At 50.6% G+C, this 19,946-nt stretch overlaps 1 protein-coding gene across 1 annotated transcript; it reads left to right on the top strand.

Annotated features, from left to right (window-relative positions):
* The first annotated feature begins 6,109 nt into the window (after positions 1–6,109).
* Positions 6,110–18,378, top strand: OTX1 (orthodenticle homeobox 1). The gene is made up of 4 exons (XM_083730732.1): positions 6,110–8,353; positions 10,080–10,231; positions 16,141–17,001; positions 17,044–18,378. Exons 1-3 carry the CDS (start codon positions 8,257–8,259, stop codon positions 16,987–16,989), a joined length of 1,098 nt encoding a protein of 365 aa, XP_083586858.1. The 5' UTR covers positions 6,110–8,256; the 3' UTR covers positions 16,990–17,001; positions 17,044–18,378.
* The last annotated feature ends 1,568 nt before the right edge of the window (positions 18,379–19,946 follow it).

Raw genomic sequence — 19,946 nt, 5'->3', positions numbered from 1 at the left:
CAAATAAGATAAAAGGCAGGTTGTGCCATTTCAATCTGAGCTGAGTTTGCTTAACAAGTAATTGTATAAACTGTGCTGTGCTTTTTAAAAATATTGTTTAATAATAAATTTTGCTGTGGGGAAAAGTTACTAGCAGGCCTGACAAACGGGGTTCTTGTTGATTCTGCTCTTCCTGGGAAGCCAGCCTAGGTGATCCAACCAATGCAAACTCCTTGGGCAGCGGTGGGAGGGGAGATGGAGAAGAGAGAGAGAGAGAGAGAGAGAGAGAGAGAGAGAGAGAGAGAGAGAGCTTCTCGGATCCAGCTCAGGGTCTTGTACTGGGAGGGAGGCAAAACAGAAAGCGGCACAAGGAGAATCCCCGATATGTTACAAAATCCACATCGTGAATAATCCGGTTAAATGATAACAAGTGCCAGTGTAAATACGAGGGACCTGCGCCTTGTGCCTTTGGATGTATCCATAATGGGAATCGCTTTCTGAGGGCGTTCATATGCTAAATGAATTAAACCTCTTATCTTCGCCGACTACTGGATGAAATTCGGGCCAGAATCTCTCCCTCCTGTTCTCCCCTCCACCCTCCCTCGGTTCCCGTCTCTCCTCCCCCTTTCCAAGTCTCTCTTTCTCCCACAATCCTTCTCTCCCGCCTCCCTCCCCAAGCTTTTTTCCTTGCCATCCTGCAAAGCTAACAAATTCCACCGTCTGCCTTTAAAAGCCGCTGCTAATTTGGGCCGAGAGGGAGAGAGAAGGGGGAGACCTTTTTCCTTGTTTGTCATAATGCAGGTTAATTCGCTTTGGCGGTTTGCGAGACTCAGGTTAGCATTTATTAATTTGCGGTCAGCAATCTGCTCCGCTTCCGACCTTCCTCTTTTGTTGCATCTCTCTCTGCCATCGGGGATCTCGCCGCGCGGCTCCTCCGGCGGCACCCAAAGCGGGCTCGTTCCAGGTCAGGATGGGCGTCTGGAAGCCCGACGCCCGCTCTGGCTCTTGGGGAAAGGGCTCGCGACTTGGCTCCTTTGCGGGGCTGGGCGGGGAGCTCCTCTCCCGGCCTGGGGCGCTGCCTGGGTTTCTTGGTCTCTCTCGCTGGACTTCGCGTAGGGAAGTCGAAGGAGGGATTTCTGCCGCTTTCTGGCAGTGGTGGTGAAAGTGCGCGGGCAGGAAGGCGGAGCCCTGCAGGGACCCCGCTGGAAACTCAGCTGACCCCGGGGCGGCCTGGAAAGGTGACCCGCCAGCAGGACACTGCAGCCAGGCCTGTCCCTAGCCAAGCTGAAAGGATCCCCCCGGATAGTGGGGTTTGCTTGGTGGGGCTTTACAGGGCTGAAGGGAAAGGGCGGTGTTCTTTACTGAACCCCTAACTCTCGTCGGAAGAGGCTCTGCTTATTAACTGCTGGCGTTTGGCGTTTGCTTCTCTTTTAAATTCACAGTTGGGAAAACTTTTTTAGATGCCCTGAGAGGGAGGGAGATGAGAGGAAAGCGAGCTACGAATTTTGCACAGCCCAACAAGTCCCTGAAAAGCAATCCTTTGTAGAAGGAAGTGCCACAGACTCCCTGGAACTTTGCTTCCAAGTAACTTTCGGGCTCAGCTTCGGTGTAGCCCCTCCAGCATTGGGGGGCTTATTTCGCCCCGGCTCTGGGCCCTCTTGCCGGGACTCACAGCCACTTCCTTCTCTTTCAAGCGGCTGGACTGCCGACGGGAAGGGAGGGCGCCTCCCCGGATTTTCCTTCGAAGAGTGGGGAGAGCTCTCCACCATCCGGAGTCCATCCTAAAACTCTAGTCATTGGTTATCTAGGAAACCCTTCGCTCACGAGAAAACATCTTGCTTAGGAGAGAAGCTCCTGCCTCTTTCCCGGAGCTATAACTAGTAGGCGTTTGCATCAAAACAAAACGAACACCAAAGCAGCAGGGAACACCTAGCGCGTAAAAAGGGAGCTGAACTTTGGAAATGCAGAGTGGCGCGCAAGAGGCAGGCTGGCTGCTGAGCGAGGGGAGAGAGAGAGAGATGGATGGATGTCCCTTTCCCCCTCGCCTGGGGACCCTTTGCCTCCAAAATGCAGGATCACCCCACCCACCACAGGACGGCGGCGACCATCATCTCCAACTCTCACGCCTCTGTTGCCCCCCCCCCTCGTCTTGCTGCGGCGCCTTCCCTTCCCTTACCTGCGCCTGCCAAGTTAGGGCCACCTGAGTGGGAGCCCCTGCTCGACGCCAGCTGGTTCCCCAAAGGTGCCGAGAAGGTCTTTCCAAGCGGGTGTCTCGAGAAAGAGGCAAAGAGCCTTGGGCCGTCTTTCTGCGCGCCCCGAACCTGCGGCCCAAGATCGCCCCGGCTTCCTCCTGCGAGTCTGCGACCGCTGCCGGTTTAGTCTCTCCGCACCTGAAGGTTTTCAGGAGAGAGAGAGGGAAAATAGCGAGACCCGCATCTTCCGCGTCTTCCCCGCCACATACTAAACTTTTTTGTGTCCGTGTCTCCCTGGCTTCTCTCTGGCTCTGAGAGTTGCTCGTGCCCCCCTTTCCTGCCCTTAATCCATGGGTTTTATGGGCTGAGCATTAAGGAAATTCGCCTGCAATTTGGGATTAGACAAATACTCTTATTACAGGGGGAGGGAGGGGGAAAACACAGAAAGAGAGAGAGAGAGAGAAGTAAAGCGTAGGGGTTTAGTGCTACTTGATACTCTGAGCTTTTCACTAGACTTGATCGCATCATCCGAAGCTTGAGACGGAGGCAGGCGGCTGCCAGACTCCAAATCTGACTCTGCGGAGGCCAAAGGAACACGTTCCTGAGGAATCTGCCTGCCCGGCTCAGCATCAGGATCCCAACACAACAAAACAACACACACACACACACCCGCACAATCTGCTTTATTACAGAGGGAAAGGGGAGATTAAAGCTAATTCTGAACTTTGAGGAGGGGTGAGCAGAAGGACCCCTGTTCTGACTCCATAATCCACTGATGGGGCTATTTCTGGAGACTGACACTAAAGAAGAAAAGAACCCCCACAAAGCTCGGAGGTCCCCCGTGGATAATGGTCTCCCATACTTTGGCCAAGGTACTGGTCCCAGCGAGAACTCCCCGCTTCCACTCCTCTCCCCCCCTTCTTTTGCCTGCCCCATCTTTCTACTTTTTGTGAATGGGCTGCGGCGGCTTTTGTTCTGAGGAGAAGTGCCCGTGTCGCTGACTTTTGTGGGCTATAGAAGGATCTTGTAAACCTCATTTTTCTCCCTCTCTCCCTCTCTTTCGCCTCTCCGCCAGTCCACTTTGATTAGATGTCCTCCTCAATGGGGGAAAAATGTAATTTCGTCAGGACTGTGGCGGTCACTCCCTTTGAACATTAGCTCGCTTTCAGCTCCAGCTTCAATTAGAAGGAGTTGATTTTGAGAGATCAACAAAAGGACCGCACCAAAGCCTTATTAAAGGTCCTAAGAAGATCTCCCGGATCCTTTGAGAAGCAGTTAAAGAAACAGTGTGCTTCCCTCATATTCTGTTACCGTGTTTCATTGGGACTCCAAAGGGAAAGTGTCTCACGGAAAAAGGGGAAAGCGGAGCGGGGGCAGCGGGTTAGAGGACCCTCACTTTGAAGCGGCGGCCACCAATCCCTTCCTGACCTCGCTTTCATTCAGTTTGTTAGCAACCAGTTGATTCGGAGGGTTTCTTTCGCCTTTGAAAAAATCATGATGACGATTATAATTCCTTTTCACTTTACTCTTTGTATGTTCAGAAGTTTTTTTCTATTAAAACTTCTCTCCTTTAAAAGGGGGGGGGGGGAGAAATAATTCTTTGTAAAGGATTCGTGTCTATTAATATTTATGATACCCTCGCCGTGGCGCGCACTCTGTGCGCTTAGAAGGTGTGTGTTGTGGATGGATGCGCGTGCGACGTATGCAGGCTGGCGACTAACAACTGAAATGCGATGTAGAATAAGATATAGAGTAGGTATAGATATAACTAATCTGGGCTGCCATCTGCGCATTTTAACAACGTTTATGCTTATGCCCGCATCCTGAGGAAACTTACTTGGCAGGAGGACCCAGTGACGCCCTTTGAACTTTTGTGTAACACTCTTAGCAAAAGGTAGTTGGGAACAAATTTACTTTATTTCGCGGGCACTTACTGTTCCACAAATACACTTAGAATCAGCGCTCACGTCGGATTATGTTTTATTAAAGTTGTCCTCCTCGGCCTCAGACACTTACTTATCAAGTCCGAGAGACGGACTTGGGAGGCTGCCGGGACTGGTCTAGGCTGCTGCGCGCAGCCCGCCTGGCAACTGGCCGGCAACAGGTTTCCAGCAGCCGCGCGACGCGCAGATTGGAGAAGCCCAAGCAAACGGGCGCGCAGGTCACTTGTGGGATCCATAAGGCACAGAAAAGGCGGCGGGGGGGAGAGACTGGCGCACACCTTCCCCCCCCCCCGCAGCCTGTACTAGAATTGCTACTACTTCGACTTTTGCCCTGTGGAATTATAGAATCGAAGTAATCCGTGGAGACAGAAGTATCGAGGCGTCTCCTGGTTCTCGACGCTTGTCTTCTCCCTTGAAACACTCCCCTTGGACATCCTTTGCTCTCCCCAGAAACCTGCCTTCCCCGACTTTAGAGCGGGAAACAGGTGTCCATCTGGCCTGGTCGGGGGCCCAACTCGGGACTCCGGAGTCCGGCTGAGTCTCCCTCGCGGGACTTCCGCGAAATTTGTCGGGCGCCGAAATGAAGGGGACCTGCGGGCTGTTGAAGCGCCCGAGATCAGGCGCAGCAAACTTTCTTTTGCGGAAGAGCAACGCGGCTCGGATTTAAAGGAGCCGACGAAGAAAGCGCGGCGGGGAGAAGGGCGGCATTGGCCGGGCGCGGAAGAGAGCGGCCCCGCGCCCCGTCCCGGGCAGAGCGCGAGTGCGGGGCGAGGGGCCCGGGGCCCAGGCTCCCCCCCCCCCAGGGCAGGCTTCGGGCACGAGGAAGGGCTGGCCCTGCGCGCCTCCGCCCCCTCCCGCCCCCGGCCCGCGGGCGTCCATCCTGCCGGAGCCCCGAGGGAGCCCGGCCGGGGAGTTGCGCTGCGCTGCGCGCGCGGCCGGGGCGGGCGGGCGGGGCGGGCGAGGGAGCTCTCCTCATCCCGCGCTGCCATTGCCCGGGCGGCTGTCACTCAGCGGCGGCGAGGCTGGGGATTGGCGGGGCCGGGTTACGCACTCGCCTGGCGCTCACCTACCCGCGCAGGGCGGCCGAAAGGGGATCAATCTTCGTCGGGCTACATTTCCAATCACCGAAAGAACTGGGACGCGAGACGCCGCCGCGGCCAGGTAAGAAGCGCGCTGCCTGCCTCGCCCCCCCTCCCGCAGGTGAGGCCGGACCTCGCCCCCCTCACCTGCCCGCCCCGCCGCCCCGCAGCCCCGGCCCGCGAGGAGCCCTTCTGGGCGCGGCGAGGGCGGCGGCGGCGGAGGCAACTCCAGCAGTCGCCCTCGAAACTTGCCTTGGCCGCCGGCCCGGAAAAGGGGGCTCCGCCGCTGCCCGAGCGCCCGGCTGGGCGAAGTTGGCGCGCCCCTCCGGCTGCCTCCGGGCGGCTCCGCGCTCGCGTCCCGCCTCAGCCCCGGCCTCGGGGCGCGCAGCGGGAGCCAAGGGCGCTCGGGCTGCTGCTTCCTCCGCGGCCGGGAGCCGGGCGGGGACCGGGCTGGCCCCGACTGGACTCCGGGCCCCGAGGGCCCTGGCCGGCTTCTCCTCGCCCCGCTCCCTCCGGACACCTTCTCTCTCTCGCTCGCTCGCTCCGCGCGAGTCCGGGGACCCGCAGTCCCACGAAAGCTGCTGGGCGAGTCGCGGCTGAGTCGCGCTCTGTCTCTCCAGGTTGGGAGGCGACTTTGGGGGTTTTGTTACAATGTTGACTTGCTGCATCTTCGCTGCCGGGAGGACCTTTGGCCGCCCCCCCCCCGGCTTTCCCCCCTCCGGTTTCTCCGGGGTCTCTGGCCAGCTCCTGGGCCTCCTTCGAGGTGCCTCGTCCGAAGATCTCTCGCTCCAACTGTCCTTTCCTGAAATTGAAAGCGCCCAAGGAAGGCGCAGAGGGGGCCGCTGTTTAGGAGATATTTTGAAAGGCTTATTCAAGTGCGATCCCGGAAAAACGCATGGGGGGGGGTTGCAATAAGGAAAAGTGTTGATGTTTCAGAGAGTTGCAGTCTTGAAAACTTTAAGGCAAGTAGAGCTGGAAGAATGGAACTATCCTCCAAGTCAAAACAAAACAAAAAAATTTCCGTGTTGCTGAAGTTTTTGCTAAGTCTAAGGCCCAATCCCAGTGTTATTTCCTCTAAAGGAAACCACACGGGTTTCAAAAGGCCCTTAATCTTGTCAGTACACTTAGGACCGCAGCCTGCTAAAGTAAAGCAGATGGACTTTTTTTCACTTTTTGAATCGCGTGAAGAGGCAGAAATCCCTTCCTTCTCAAATCAAACCAAAGAGAACCTTAAAGCAAATCCAAACTTAAGGGAAACAGCAACAGGTGAATCAGTTTTAAGAGTGTGGAATGCCTTAAATTAATTTGGCATATATAGGCCTTTACAGCCTAAGAAAAAATTATTAACTTAAATTTAAATCCCACTTCATAGTTCTTGCTCTTGTTTCTTATTTATTTATTTAGTTAGTTAGTTATTTAGTTAGTTTGGTCTTGTAATCTTTCTGCTATAAACATAGGTTTTGGAAGCAGGATGGTCTGCGGGCCAATTAAGGTTTCTGGCCAATAATTAATTGAGGTTAATGCCACCACCATCTGCTGCTGCGGGATGTGGGATTTTATTTTATTGTATCTGCTTGGTTTGTCTAACTTATTGTTTGTGCATGTCTCCGGCGGAATCCATCGGCCAATGAACCTGCTGGATCTGGACATGGGAAAATTTACCTAAATATCTGTTTCTCTCAGTTAAGAAAAAAAAAAAACAACAACAAATGCCTACAGAATCCCCCCAGAAACCGTCTTATAAATCCTTGGAATTATATAACTTCGAGGAACTACAGCAAAACTTTTAAGGGGCTGTAGAATTAAAAACAGCTACAGCACCTTGAATGTTTTGCCTATACTGGGATTCTGCGGGTGTATAAGCCACCATCCTTACTCATGTAGTTGAAAGACAGTTTGCGTTGGCCTAAATTTTACTTTATTACTTTAGTAAGAGGGCCTAGGATCCTGCCTTCAGTCTTCGCTCCTCTCCGCCACCCAAAATGAATGCGAGAATTAGGCAACTTTGTTGTGTCGTCTTCCTTTGCCTTCCTCCGCGGCTCTTCCGTCAGTCGGGGGGGGGGGGCTTTGGAACGTGAATTTCAAAGCAGCTCCTGGAATCTATTTGTTTTTAGGCCATTAGCCATTTCTAATTAAAGCGTCTCTTTCTCCCCACTTTCAGATTAATTATACTTACCCCCTTTTTTGGTATCTCGTTTTGATTTTTAATCCAATTATCTTTTTAAATAATTGCTTTATCTCCCTCATCACGGAGTATTGTACCCCCTGGAAGCCCCTCGGCGATTGTATGGCAATATGGCTGTAGTTATTTAAAAAAAAAGAGTTGGGGGGGGGGAGTAGACCTCCTTCCCCACTCCCACTCCACCACCCGGTTACACCTCTTCACTCTCTGTCACTTTCTGATTCCACTTCCCCCCTTTTCTTGGCGGGTGGGGGGAATTTCCGCCATCTTGTGTGCGACGGAGAGGCTTGACTTTTGTCCTTTAAAAAAGCCCTATTTATACGGAGTGTGTATGTGCATGTATACCTTTTTTAAGACCTAATCTTGCCTAACTCCGAGTACAAGTTTTCTTACTCCTGGACCAGGTGTTTGGAAGAAACCCCTCGCCACTTTTTTATGTTTTAAATTGACAGTCTTCCATTGCTTTACTTCCCTCCTTGCGCGTTTGAGAGGTTTTTTTTTCTTAGTTAGGATCTGCCATAGCTGTATATAAAATTATATTCCAGCTTGACTTTATCTGAAAGTCAAATAAATGAGAGGGAAACAGAGGGAGGGAAGTAAAATAGGCGCGCTTTGTGTGGAAACTTGGGAAAAAACTGATGTTTTGCCTTGTTCTCTGTCTTGTGCGTGTGTTTTTTTGTTCCTGCAGACTGCAGTGAGAGGCTCTCCTGCCCCTGGGATTTCCTTCAGCCGCCTCCTTGGAAGAATCAATTTTTTAATTTTTTATTATATATTTTTTAAAAAACCACGAACAAACCAAGAATTTTAAGACACGCCTTTTGGGGAAAATAACATTTCTAATTGTGTGTGGATAAATTGGAAAAATCTTTCCAGCTTTTAGCATGATGTCTTACCTCAAACAGCCCCCCTATGGCATGAATGGGCTGGGGCTGGCGGGACCTGCGATGGATCTTCTCCACCCTTCCGTGGGGTATCCGGGTGAGCAGCACCAACCTCTTTTGCTTCTACCCACTGATTATTGGCCAGGCAGATCCAGCCCCTCCAAGCAGCCTCGGATTTAATTTATGCGGCTGAAATAAAATAGTTCCTCAATTTATTGTAGAGGTTCTACAAGGCGAAAGGGATCCGAGAGCTTATGGATAAAGCTCTTGATAGATCATATTATTTTTTTCCAGGTCAGCAAAACCATTTTCCAGAATTGAATTATCCATTCTTATTATCACCCCCATACCTGTGGTATCCTAAACTACCCCTGAATTGGAAAGTGAACACTGCTGATTTTCCTGGCGTTTAATTCAATGTTAAAATGCTTATTTCTCATGGCACCCTAGCACCCCAGGCCAACCTTTAAACAGGTTGGTATTTGGTATTTTGGTATTTAGTAATTTGGTATTTAGTCCCTAATTATAATCAATGGGGAGCAGGCTAGCAAAATGTTTACTGTCCAAAGTGTGAGTTGCCAAGTTTCAGATTTTGACTTGCTTTTTAAGACCTGATTTATTTTTGTTGTTGTTGGAGTGTGTGCCTTGACAATATTACAAATAAAACAAATGTGTGTTTAAACTACTTGCACTTTGAGGGATATATCTAAAGCCAAATACAAACACGTTTAAATGTTAGTTCTCCTAAGGTTATTCGTGCTTGAGAACTAACTGGGGGTGGGGGTGAAATCCTTTGATTGCGAACTTGGGCTGCCCATCCGAAGTTAGGAGCCAATCTTTTCTTTTCCCGGGTCCATAACTCCACAGTACTCTCTGCCCCCACGGATGAGTTTGCTGAGAAATGAAGAAATGGGGTGTTGATGGGCTTTCCCCGTGTCTTTTCAAATGCTGTTATAGCCTGATCCACAACCCAGTTAAGCCGGAAGTCGTGGCATATAATGCGAGAAAGTGCTGTCTATCCCCAGCTCAAGAAGTTCTCTGTCCTTCAGAAATGCTTGAGTTCTCCTGACCCTGAATGCGCAGGCAGCCCAATCCTGCGGGCTTTCACTGTGAGGTGACCCTCTGCTGACTTCAGTGAAACTCGCTCCCATTGCGGGGCTGCAGCTTTAAACCGTAATTCCAAAAAACGTGTTTGTTCTGCAGAGTAGCACCCATTTAATTCTGCTGCAGTTACTGCGGAATAAATTATACTTGGGATTGCATCTTTACTTGGAGGATTCAAGACCTAAGGTCTTCCCTGGAACTTACGTCCAACTAAAGTTCTTTTTAAAAATTATTTAAATGACTGGGCTGTAAATATTCTATTTAAGTAGATACTTCCATTTTAACTGGGTTGTCGCCAAGAGACCCAGAACTTCAAGTGAGCTGCTCTTTTACGTCGGAGGCCGCTCAGGAAACTCAGTCGGCAACCCGAATAGAATTTCCGTCTGAATTTCCCTCCCCTCCTCCCCCCCCCCGGGAGCTGCCCTGTGGTCCGCAGAGTTTCTCACCCTCCCCTCCTCTAACAGACGCTTTGTGTTTATATTTATGCGCCTTTAAAAATATCAGGAGCTCTCCTTGTGATTTGGAGTTCTTTGTGCCTCCCCCGCCCCCACCTCCTGATTCGCTTGCTGGACCAGAGAGCGGCGAGCGCGCGTCTCTCCTCCGCCTCGCCATCCAGAACCGGGGGCCGGGGGAGTGCAGGGAGGGGCGGCGGGGGCGGATCTTGACCAGGCCGACGCGGCTACTAAATACCCCCTGTCTTTCTGTCCCGGGACCCGCAGCCACCCCTCGGAAGCAGCGGAGGGAGCGCACCACCTTCACCCGGTCGCAACTGGACGTCTTGGAGGCGCTTTTCGCCAAGACCCGCTACCCGGACATCTTCATGAGAGAGGAAGTGGCGCTGAAAATCAACCTGCCGGAGTCCAGAGTCCAGGTCCGATGGCCCTTGGGAAAGCAGCGAAGCTGGGGCAGAAGGGCGGCTTGGCCTGGGGTGGGGAAAGGCCGGGGCGGGGGCGCTGGGGGTTTCTTCTTCCCTTGGCGGGGCGCGCTCGAAAACGGGAAAGGACTTTACGCGTGGAACGTTGCTTTGTTTTAATTTGCGGGTTTTTCTCACGTTTTGTGTGGCCATATCTTCCCTGAGTTCGCACCTAACTAGGCCTCTCTTGTTAAACTGCAGCTAAAATTCCTTACCCGCCAATGCTGGAGCGAAATAACTTTTCGGCGCTTAAGTTATATAACCAAAAGTCTCACATTTAGGAACTTTGAAGCCGCTTGTTGGAGTCTGAACAACCGCCTCCGTTTGGCGTCAAGGTCCAATTCCCCTTGGCTATATAAAGACTAGCTGGACCCTCTCTATTGACTTCTTTTCTCCTTCTGACTAGTCAGGAGGCTAACAATCCCGATCCTAAACACAGATAAATGGGCACACTCCAGCCAAAGTTAGATCCAACTGATGCCCACCAAGTTCAGTTGGGTTTGAGATCAAACAAATACGAGTAGCTTTTTAATTTTAATGTGTGACTGACTTTTGTTGGATTGTGCGTAATTTGTTTAAACCCCATTGATTTTCATCAGGGTTGGTTTTTTTTACCTCTTAAATCTAAACTTTAATTAAAAAATTGCCAATTCAATAAACAAAACAACAAACTAAAATGCATCCTAAAATGTCATAAGGGCTAAGAGAATGAAAATACAAGATAAGGTAATAGGGCTAAATAAAGAGAATGGATAGCATAAAAGATATTCCACGGTGGGATACAGGATTCATTTTTATGCAAAATATATTAAGTATTCCTAAACATCACCAGACAAGATTATATTGAGTAGGAGTGTGGCAACCATGAGTTGTTTGGTCATGTAAATAATGAACAACGACCAGACAATGCAAAATCTGAGGAGTCTGCATCGCCCCTGGAAGCATGTATCTTATGAGTCAGTTTTTAATAAATGACAATAAACACAACATTTTTGAACCATGAGTCCAAAGAGTAGCAAGATGCAGTGGCGTAGCGTGGGTTGTCAGCACCCGGGGCAAGGCAACTAATTTGCGCCCCCTAACCCATGGATTTGCGCCCCCTAACCCTAACCCCCAGATGTTGCGCCCGGCCCCCCCTGCACCCCCCACGTTACGCCACTGGCAAAATGTGTCCTTTCATCCTTGAGAAACCACTAAGCAAGCAGCAAATATAAAATGAATTGTTTACAAATAAGATTGGCATTGGCACCATCAAAAATAGATAAAAGACATAACTGAGAGCCCCAAGTGACCTGTATGTCTATGATAATACTCATTTCTGTTGCCGCCTAATTCCAGAACTTGTTTACATAGTTACATCCCCACCACATATGCCAGTATGTTCCTCATACCTTGCAACCCCATGAGCATAAGGGGGAGCCATATCTTACAATAGAAGCTCTTAAAATCAGTTTCAGTATGATTAAGGTCTCCTCCCCCAGGCACATTTGGAGTAACTTTCCTTAAAATATTACCAAGTAAATATGTGTTATATTCAAGACAATCCTAGATACACTTAAAGCAGAACCTTAAACATTTTAAGTTGGAAGTCTCTCACTAGGACTTCTTTACAACTTAAATTTGTTGAGATTTCTACCTTTCTTGGAAGGAAAAATCACATTAATTTCAATTGAAGTCTATTTCCACCGGGCGCCACAAGGGATTGCAGGGCGGCATGGGGGCTGCTGGGTGTCCCTGGGTGATGCAGGGCAGTGGAGCCACTGTCTGTCCCCTCTTTAAAAAAGCTCCGCCCTAGGCACCCCTAGTGCAGACCCATTGAAGAGGCATTGTTGATCCTGAAGTAGTTCAGCTGACTCCCACAGGACTAGTAAAATAAACATTGTGACCCAGTTGCTACATTATGTGAGGCTTTTGTTTTGTTATCTTCCCATCTCATCCCACACATACATTTCCCTTTCCTGTAGCATCTTAAGCTCAGTTGTTGACTTGAAACTCACACACTGGCTTTGCCATATATGAGGGTTTGCTTTTCAGTTTGTTTATTCCAAAAGACTAGGAGCAGGCAGACACTAATTTGCCAGACTTCAGGTTGCTGTGTTTGGATTGGGTGTGGGTATGCATGCGTACACACCTTGGCTCAAGTCAGAATCCTAGGAAGAAAATGTTTTTTAAATGCACTTTGAGCTCAGATTTCTCAAGCCTTTATTTCCCTAAAGTCCACTTTCCTCCAGATGGATCCCCAACAGTCAACAAAGGGCACCTCTAGAACTAAATTCTGCTAATTTGGATGCTGCTGCAGCTGCTGTAGGCTAGAGTGGAGAGCAGATACTCCTTCACAGGAGTCCAAAAGAGCCAGTTCCATTTTAAACATTTTGATGCAGAGAGGTGAACGGAGGGTGTTTATTATTTTGCATTTGCAAAGTTTTGCTAATAAGATTTTGAGAAGTCGACACAACTCTGGGGAAGCCCCACTTAGCTAGGCTTGGCATCACACCAAGCCTGCCATCCTTGATGCAATCCAGCTTCATCTGGCTAGAGCTTCTTTCAGGGGTTTCCTCGGGCAACCCATGGAAAAGGAGGGATTCAGCTTCAGCCTGCTGAGGCAAGGTCATAGACCATTTCCTGACCATACCTCCCTTGCTGTATTAGTGTTAGTGACTAGATAGGACAGACAGGCCATAAGGCTGCTCATTAGAACTGTAAATATAGCTGTAATGAAAATGCAACCACACCTCTGTTGGGCAAGGTGAGATTCTTCCTATCTGCTAATTATCTGGTCAATGTCCTCTTTCTCTTTGAGGGTCATTTCAGACCTAAGGGGTTTTCTACATGGAAAGCATTTACCTGGAAAAGAAAGGAATTAAAAAGTGCATGTCATTGTTGCATTTCAATGCATGCATGAATGCATGTTATGTGGGCAGTCTGTGGTTTACTAGTGAAGTACAACTATGCATAATAGATCACAGGGAGCTATGTATGTAGGACACTATTAATGACTAAAATGGCTCCAAGATCTGTTCCTACATGTATTTACCTATGAGCAAGCCCTATTGGAAACTCACTGGGACTTGCAGTGGTAAAGCACCTATTGGAAAGAGTGTTACTCTGATCAAGGTTCAATGCAAACATACTTGAAATTAAGTCTGTTTTCTATACTGTTATTGCATTCGTGAAATAGCTACTAGCTGATGTGGCATGCTACTTAACAAAAAAAAAAAGAATCTATGGTTAAAATGTTAGCGATTGAGGCTGAGATTCATAAAAGCTTACCAAAGATCACAAGGATAACCTGTATGGGAGGCGGGGGGAGGGACTTATGTGAGAATTACAGCCATTCTGAATTCCATACTATGGGTTCTCTGGACCTGGATTGCTACACTGAAATTCCAGTTCCCACAAAGTGATTAAGGGTGCTCCATCTTGTCTGTCAGATAATAAGATGAACTGAGTTTCCATATAAAGGATAGGTAAGTGCACTGTGATTACGATGGTGTTAAGGCAGCTAAGTCCTGGAAGCAAACTGTTTTAACTTCAAAAATTCTGTGCTCATCACACTGTCAGACGGTTGGTGAAATGATGTGTAGGTGGTAGTCAATGTGACACAGTCTTGAAACTCTACTGGGAATTTCATTGAAGGACTGGCTGTAACAGAGCACTTAATACAACTGGGTGGTGACTGGGCTGTACGTCCTTGGCACTGACAGGTGGATGTTATGCTGGTTACAACTTGATTTTCTCATGTTAAGATGAGAACTCTGGCTGGTAAAGTGTGAAGGAACCTGTTGAATTGATGAGACAACTTTGCATAAGTAATAATAATGGGAAACAAGACTCATTTGGCTGCTCTTCAGTGTGTTGGTAGCAACTGTATCATGCTGATGCTGATATCCTTTCATACTGACAACACTGAGTGGTGTTCCTTGCCTTTTTACGCCATAGACTCAGCTGGGCAAGTGTACACTAAAGCAGTGGCTGTTATGATAGTTTTTGGTTGGATATGGATTTGGTTCGTGTTTGTTCCATGTAGTTTGGTGGAGCAGAGTTTATCTAGGAGCTTGCTAAAGGATGCAGGATACTGATTGTCTTAGACTTTTTGGAGATGTAGATGAGGGAGCTGACCGACTGATGAGCAAAAGGAAGAGTAGACAGTGGGCAGTAGTAACAGGATAGAATGCTACCTATTGACTAGTCTTACAGGTTGAAGGATAAGGAATGACACAGTAAAAATGCTGGCTTGCTCTTAACTGATCATAAAGGATACTAATGGTGCTATGTACTGGGATGGGTGTGTCTGCAACAAAGGAATGGTTTCTGTTTTGGGTATGCTGAGAGTTATACTGTCTCCTAAAAGATAGCATAAAGCAGGGTATATTAAGATGATAGCTCTAGATATATATTTAGGGGGGAGGCCAAGCTGGGTACTGTTGAACGGAACAGGCTGAGAACTTTGTTCCTAATGGCTTAAGGTTAGCAGATTTTTTTCAATGAATCTGGGGACACTTTTCAACTTCAATGGATTTTGTATGGGGACTGGTTTGTAAATCCAGGGACTGTCCCTGGGAAACGGGACGTCTGGTAACCTTATAATGGCTCCCTCTCTCCGTATGATGGGAATGTAGAATGGTGTTGGAAAGAGAATACTGTGTTCTGTTGGACGGATGCTTAATTAGGGTGCAGTTCTCCACATCTAGCATTTGCCTGTTGGGTGCAGATGAATCCTCCTTGCTAGATATTTGAGAGGGACAGGTGGAGGGATGGATTTAACATCTTTGCTACATATAAAATCTCTAGCTAATAGGATTCTTTAATAGCAATCCTTTGGGCAAGGAGCTGCAAGGAGCTCTGTAGCAGTGCATGCTTTAGGAGAAGAAGATCCCAGATTAAATCTCCAGTTTCTGAACGGAGAGATCCTGTCAGAAACCCTGGAAATCCATTGCCAGACAGTGTAGACAATACTGAGCTAGCTGGACCAAAGGTTTGACTCAGTATAAGACAGCTTCTCAAGTTCCTACGCTGATGGCTGGCTCATTGCCTGCTTCTATTGGATGTTACTAGTAGAAGGTGCATGAGGTGCTGGACTGCCAGCTTAATTTATAAATGGCTATAAGGAGGATTGGTTGGACAGGGCTGTGGAATTGGTGGAACTGGTGCAGACTCCCACTCCCTTTCCTACTTTTGGATAGTATGATATTATGGATGTGGGTGGACTGGCAGCCCCTCTCTGCAGGAGCCTGCTGGGAGGAGGATGGAAGTTGGCTAGGGGGGAAACTTGATCAAACCATGATGGGTTGCGTCCGTCACCTGAGCCGAAGGTGGGTGTCATGCCAGGCGGGTGCTGAGTCTGGGGGTGTTTTGGCGAGGGTGTGATTTGTGGTGGCTACGTGGGGTTCCAGAGTCGCCCAGAATTGGTTAGCTGGCTTCTGTTCTGGGTCGCACCAGCGACTTACCTTCCCTTTCTCGCGGGCCCCACATGAACGCAACAGTGTGCGGAGACTGGCGAGAGATATCGCGCTGAGCCAGAGCCTGGTGGCCCCTGATTATCACTCGTAGGAAGCCGGCAATGGATGTGTAGATGAATCGTGATGGAGGATGATAGGCTAACCTGGACAGCTGCTAAACGGCCTCTTCCCCCTGCACCATTCCGCGCAGATGGAGATTGTTTGGCACTTTTCTGTTTGGTTGCGATCACACAGCGCCTTCTGCCTTGGGTAGGAGACGGCTGGGGGGGGGGGATGGGGAGATCGGGCGTGTGCCAAAGTGGGCGAGGGGAAGAGACTGGGTGGCAGAGCAGGGGTGGGGTCCCTGATTCCTGGAAGAGCCTGTTCCGCCCCCCGCCCCCATTTTCTTTTCTTTTCTTTTTCTTCCAGGTCTGGTTCAAAAACCGCCGCGCCAAGTGCCGCCAGCAGCAGCAGAGCGGCGGCGGCGCCAAGAGCCGGCCGGCCAAGAAGAAGTCGTCGCCGGCGCGGGAGAGCTCGGGCTCGGAGAGCAGCGGCCAGTTCACGCCGCCCGCCGTCTCCAGCTCCGCCTCGTCGTCCTCGTCCAGCTCCAACTCCTCGGGCCCGGCCAGCGGGGCCGCGGCCTTGGGCAACCCTGCGGGCAGCGGGGCCGCCGGCTCCGGCTCGGCCTCGTCCTCGTCCTCGGCGTCCCTCAGCAGCGCGCCCTCGGCCGTGGCCGCCTCGTCCATCTGGAGCCCCGCGTCCATCTCGCCCGGCGCCCTGCCCGAGCCCCTGGCGCCCGCCGGCGCCTCCTGCATGCAGCGCTCCGTCTCGGGCGCGCCCTCCGCCTCGTACCCCATGGCCTACGGGCAGGGCGGCGGCTACGCGCAGGGCTACCCCGCGCCGCCCCCGCCGCCCCCGCCGCCCTCCTCCTCCTACTTCGGCGGGGTGGACTGCGGCTCCTACCTGCCCATGCACGCGCACCCGCACGCGCACCAGCTCAGCCCCATGGCGCCCTCCTCCATGGCCGGCGCCGCGCACCCGCACGCGCACCACCCGCTGGGCCAGGGCTCCAGCCACCACCACCATCACCACCACCACCACCACCACCAGCCGGGCTACGGGGGCACCGGACTGGCCTTCAACTCCTCCGACTGCCTGGACTACAAGGAGCCGGCCCCCCCCGCCGCCGCCGCCGCCTCTTCCTGGAAGCTGAACTTCAACTCCCCGGACTGCCTGGACTACAAGGACCAGGCCTCTTGGCGCTTCCAGGTGCTGTGAGGGACGCCGCTCGCTCCCTCGCTCGCCTGCTCGCTCGCGGGAGGTTTCATCCAGCCCAAGGAGGAAGGCAGCGCCAGCCGCGTCTCCGCTCCAGCACCCGCCGCCCCGCCGCCCCCAGCTCCCTCGGGACGCCCAGCACCGACGTCCTCCTGGCTCGCCCCCGTCTCTGCGCGCTCTCCACCAAAGCCTCGGCCTTCCGGCTCCCCAAACCGCCTCTTCTCACGCAGACCAGTTCATCGTCACTTTTCTTTTCTTTTTTCAAAAAATATTTAAAGAACATGAAAAGAGAGTGTAAGCCCCCCGCGTCCAAAGAGCATGCCTATTTTCCCAGCTCCTTCCCACACAACCAAGGATGCGGCTAAAGGGCTGCTGGATCAGGCCTGCTGCTCTCCGCCTCTCTCTTATCAGCTGGGCTCCTGGTGTGTTATTTATTCGCTGTCTGGGATTGTGTTCCGCATTCTGCTCTTATTTTTAAACAGAAGAGAACTTTAAATCTAAATTCGTTCTCCTCCTTTTCACATACATGTTCCCTGGAGACCCCCCCCCCCACAAGATTCCTCCCCCCGCCCCAGCCACGTTGCTGGAAGCTTTGTAACGCTCACTCTGGTCCAAGGTGAGAGGGAGGAAGCGCCCTTTGCTTTCATGCCGATTGTAGACTTCTGTGTACAGCTCTTAATCCCCCCATCTCCTTGGGAGACTCTTCTCCCCCAGTTCTCTCCGTAGGATTGTATTACAAAAAACGGCAGGAATTGTGTATATAGTGTAATGTTAAGTCCGTTCCAGAGACCCTTTTTATTTTTAGTTTGATTAACTGAGGTGAAGGTGAACTCCATATCTTGAGCCTAACGTACAGGAAATCGAAGGAACCGCGCGCATCTCCATCTTTCCCCCCCGGCCAGGACTTCCCTTGCAACTTTTTTGGTCTTTTTATATCTCGATAATTTTTGCGGGTGGGAAGAGGAAGGTTCCACTAGTTGGGAAAGACAGGAATGCCCCGTTTGGTAAGGGGGGTGAGGGAAAGAGGCATTTCGAGGGGTGGGGAGGTAAAGGGTGCGACAAAAGCGGGGTAGGTGTGGGTGCGGGAGTTGGAATGCGCTACGCGCCACCGGAACAGCCCCTGGAGCATCTCACGCCAGTCCTCCTTTCTTTAGTGTTGCCTTGGCTGGACACATCCCGCGTATTCTGTCATCCGCCTCCAAAAAAACAAAAAAAAACAAAACCCGTTTGGGGCCTGCTTTGCTCTCGGGAATGGAGAGGAAAGAGAGAGTGCGAAATTGTAAAGTTGATTATTTACCCCGTTAATGCAACAGTCACCTGTTGAAATGTAAGGCAAATCTCCCCCCTTCCCTTTATCTACATATCCCTATAATAAAATTCAAACTAATAAAAGCCCTTGTCAGCGTCATCCTTCTTGGGCGACCCGAGAGCAGCGGAGCGGCTGGAGCGCCCCCGCCAGTCCCCTCCCTTAGCTCTGCATCTCTGTCAGGCCGCTGATCTGGCGGGGACAGATCGATTTTATTTCCAAGGGGAGGGGAGGGGAGGAGGGAACGCTGGGTCGCCGCACTTTATCTCAGTGAGCTGCCTTTTAATTACTGTAATTGGATTGGCGTCCAACCAAAACTTTGAGGGGTTATAAACGCAATGGAAAGGGTGTGAGTGCGCTGCCCCCCCTTGGTCACTCTCTGCCTTTGGGAAAGCGCAAAAGTTGCCCAGCGCAAGCCTTTCTCTGCGGATCTTGGGGCGGGGTGTGGGTGCTGTTCGAGGGAGACAGGAACACCTGAAGCCTGGCAGTAACTTTCATATGTTAATTACCCTCAAACGCTGCCTGTTCCGCGCAGCTGGGCAGGCTGGGGCCAAATCATCCTGGGATTGTGTTGGTCATTACCTTCTGGAAAGCTTCCACTTGGCACTCCTGTTAAACCGGTCACTTGACAAAAGCTGCTAGGAAGTGAATATTTATGAAACTTCAGGATCGCAATTCTGCTAGTCCAGGCTGAGGGCAAAAAGTAAAAAACGAATAGAAGCTGGACCCACAACCCAGGATCCGAAACCAGCTTAGCCAGGGAATAGCTTCTTACACGAGGTATGAGATCAAAGACTTCAGCGAAGGGATTCAGGGTACAGTATACCCTGGACTGAGATACTGTACTGCTATCAGAAAGTCCTATTGCGTTTACAGAAATTGGGGTTTTTGTTTTAAATAGTAATCAAGATTTGATTTTAGATTTAGCGTGCATGAAAAAAAAATATTTAAAATTATAACAATCTTTATATATATAGGGCAGGCAAAAGCTACGTGATAATGGAGAACGGAGTGTTGTAGAATTAAGTGCTGAAATAAGTGACATAGCGCAAAATTCTGAGGGGCTGAAACCAGCCCCCCCCCGCCGGCGCCGGCTTCCACGAGGAGCCCCTGTCGGCAAAGGCGGCAGGGCAGATCCGTCCCATCGTGAGCAGGCAGGGACAGAGGAGGCGGGCAAGGAGTGACCCCGGCGCAGCACGGCGCTCCTCTCCACGGACGTCGGGGGGATTCGACCTGCGCGGGCAGGCAGGCAGGCAGGCGGCGCGGCGGGGCCCATTACACCATAGCTGCCGAATGCTTCCTGGGAGGGACGGGGTGGATGGTAGTAGTTTAAGGGGGCAAACTGGCCTCCTTGCTTGAAAAGTTTGCAGGTTTTTTGTCCTTGGCCAAAGGAAAAAAGCTCTCCTGTGGGATAAGTTTAAACTGACATTTCAAAAGCACTGGGATTAATTAGCCTATTAATTACTACTAAATAATTAATTGCTGTCCTTTATGCGGCACATAATCAGGGTTCACACCCACAAGTGGATTAGCTGTTGTTCTGTCAACGTGAGAACGCCAGTTCAACATCGATTTTCTTTTCTCTTGGAAGCTGACTTCATAAACTTGCCTTAAACTAATTTTAAAATCAGGGCATGGATGGAGGTTAATGAAG

Source organism: Podarcis gaigeae (genome assembly GCF_964106915.1).
Source record: "Podarcis gaigeae genome assembly, chromosome: 3".
NCBI classification, from domain to species: domain Eukaryota; kingdom Metazoa; phylum Chordata; class Lepidosauria; order Squamata; family Lacertidae; genus Podarcis; species Podarcis gaigeae.
Note: the sequence above shows the minus strand (reverse complement) of the source record. Positions and strands in the feature narration are given on the sequence as shown.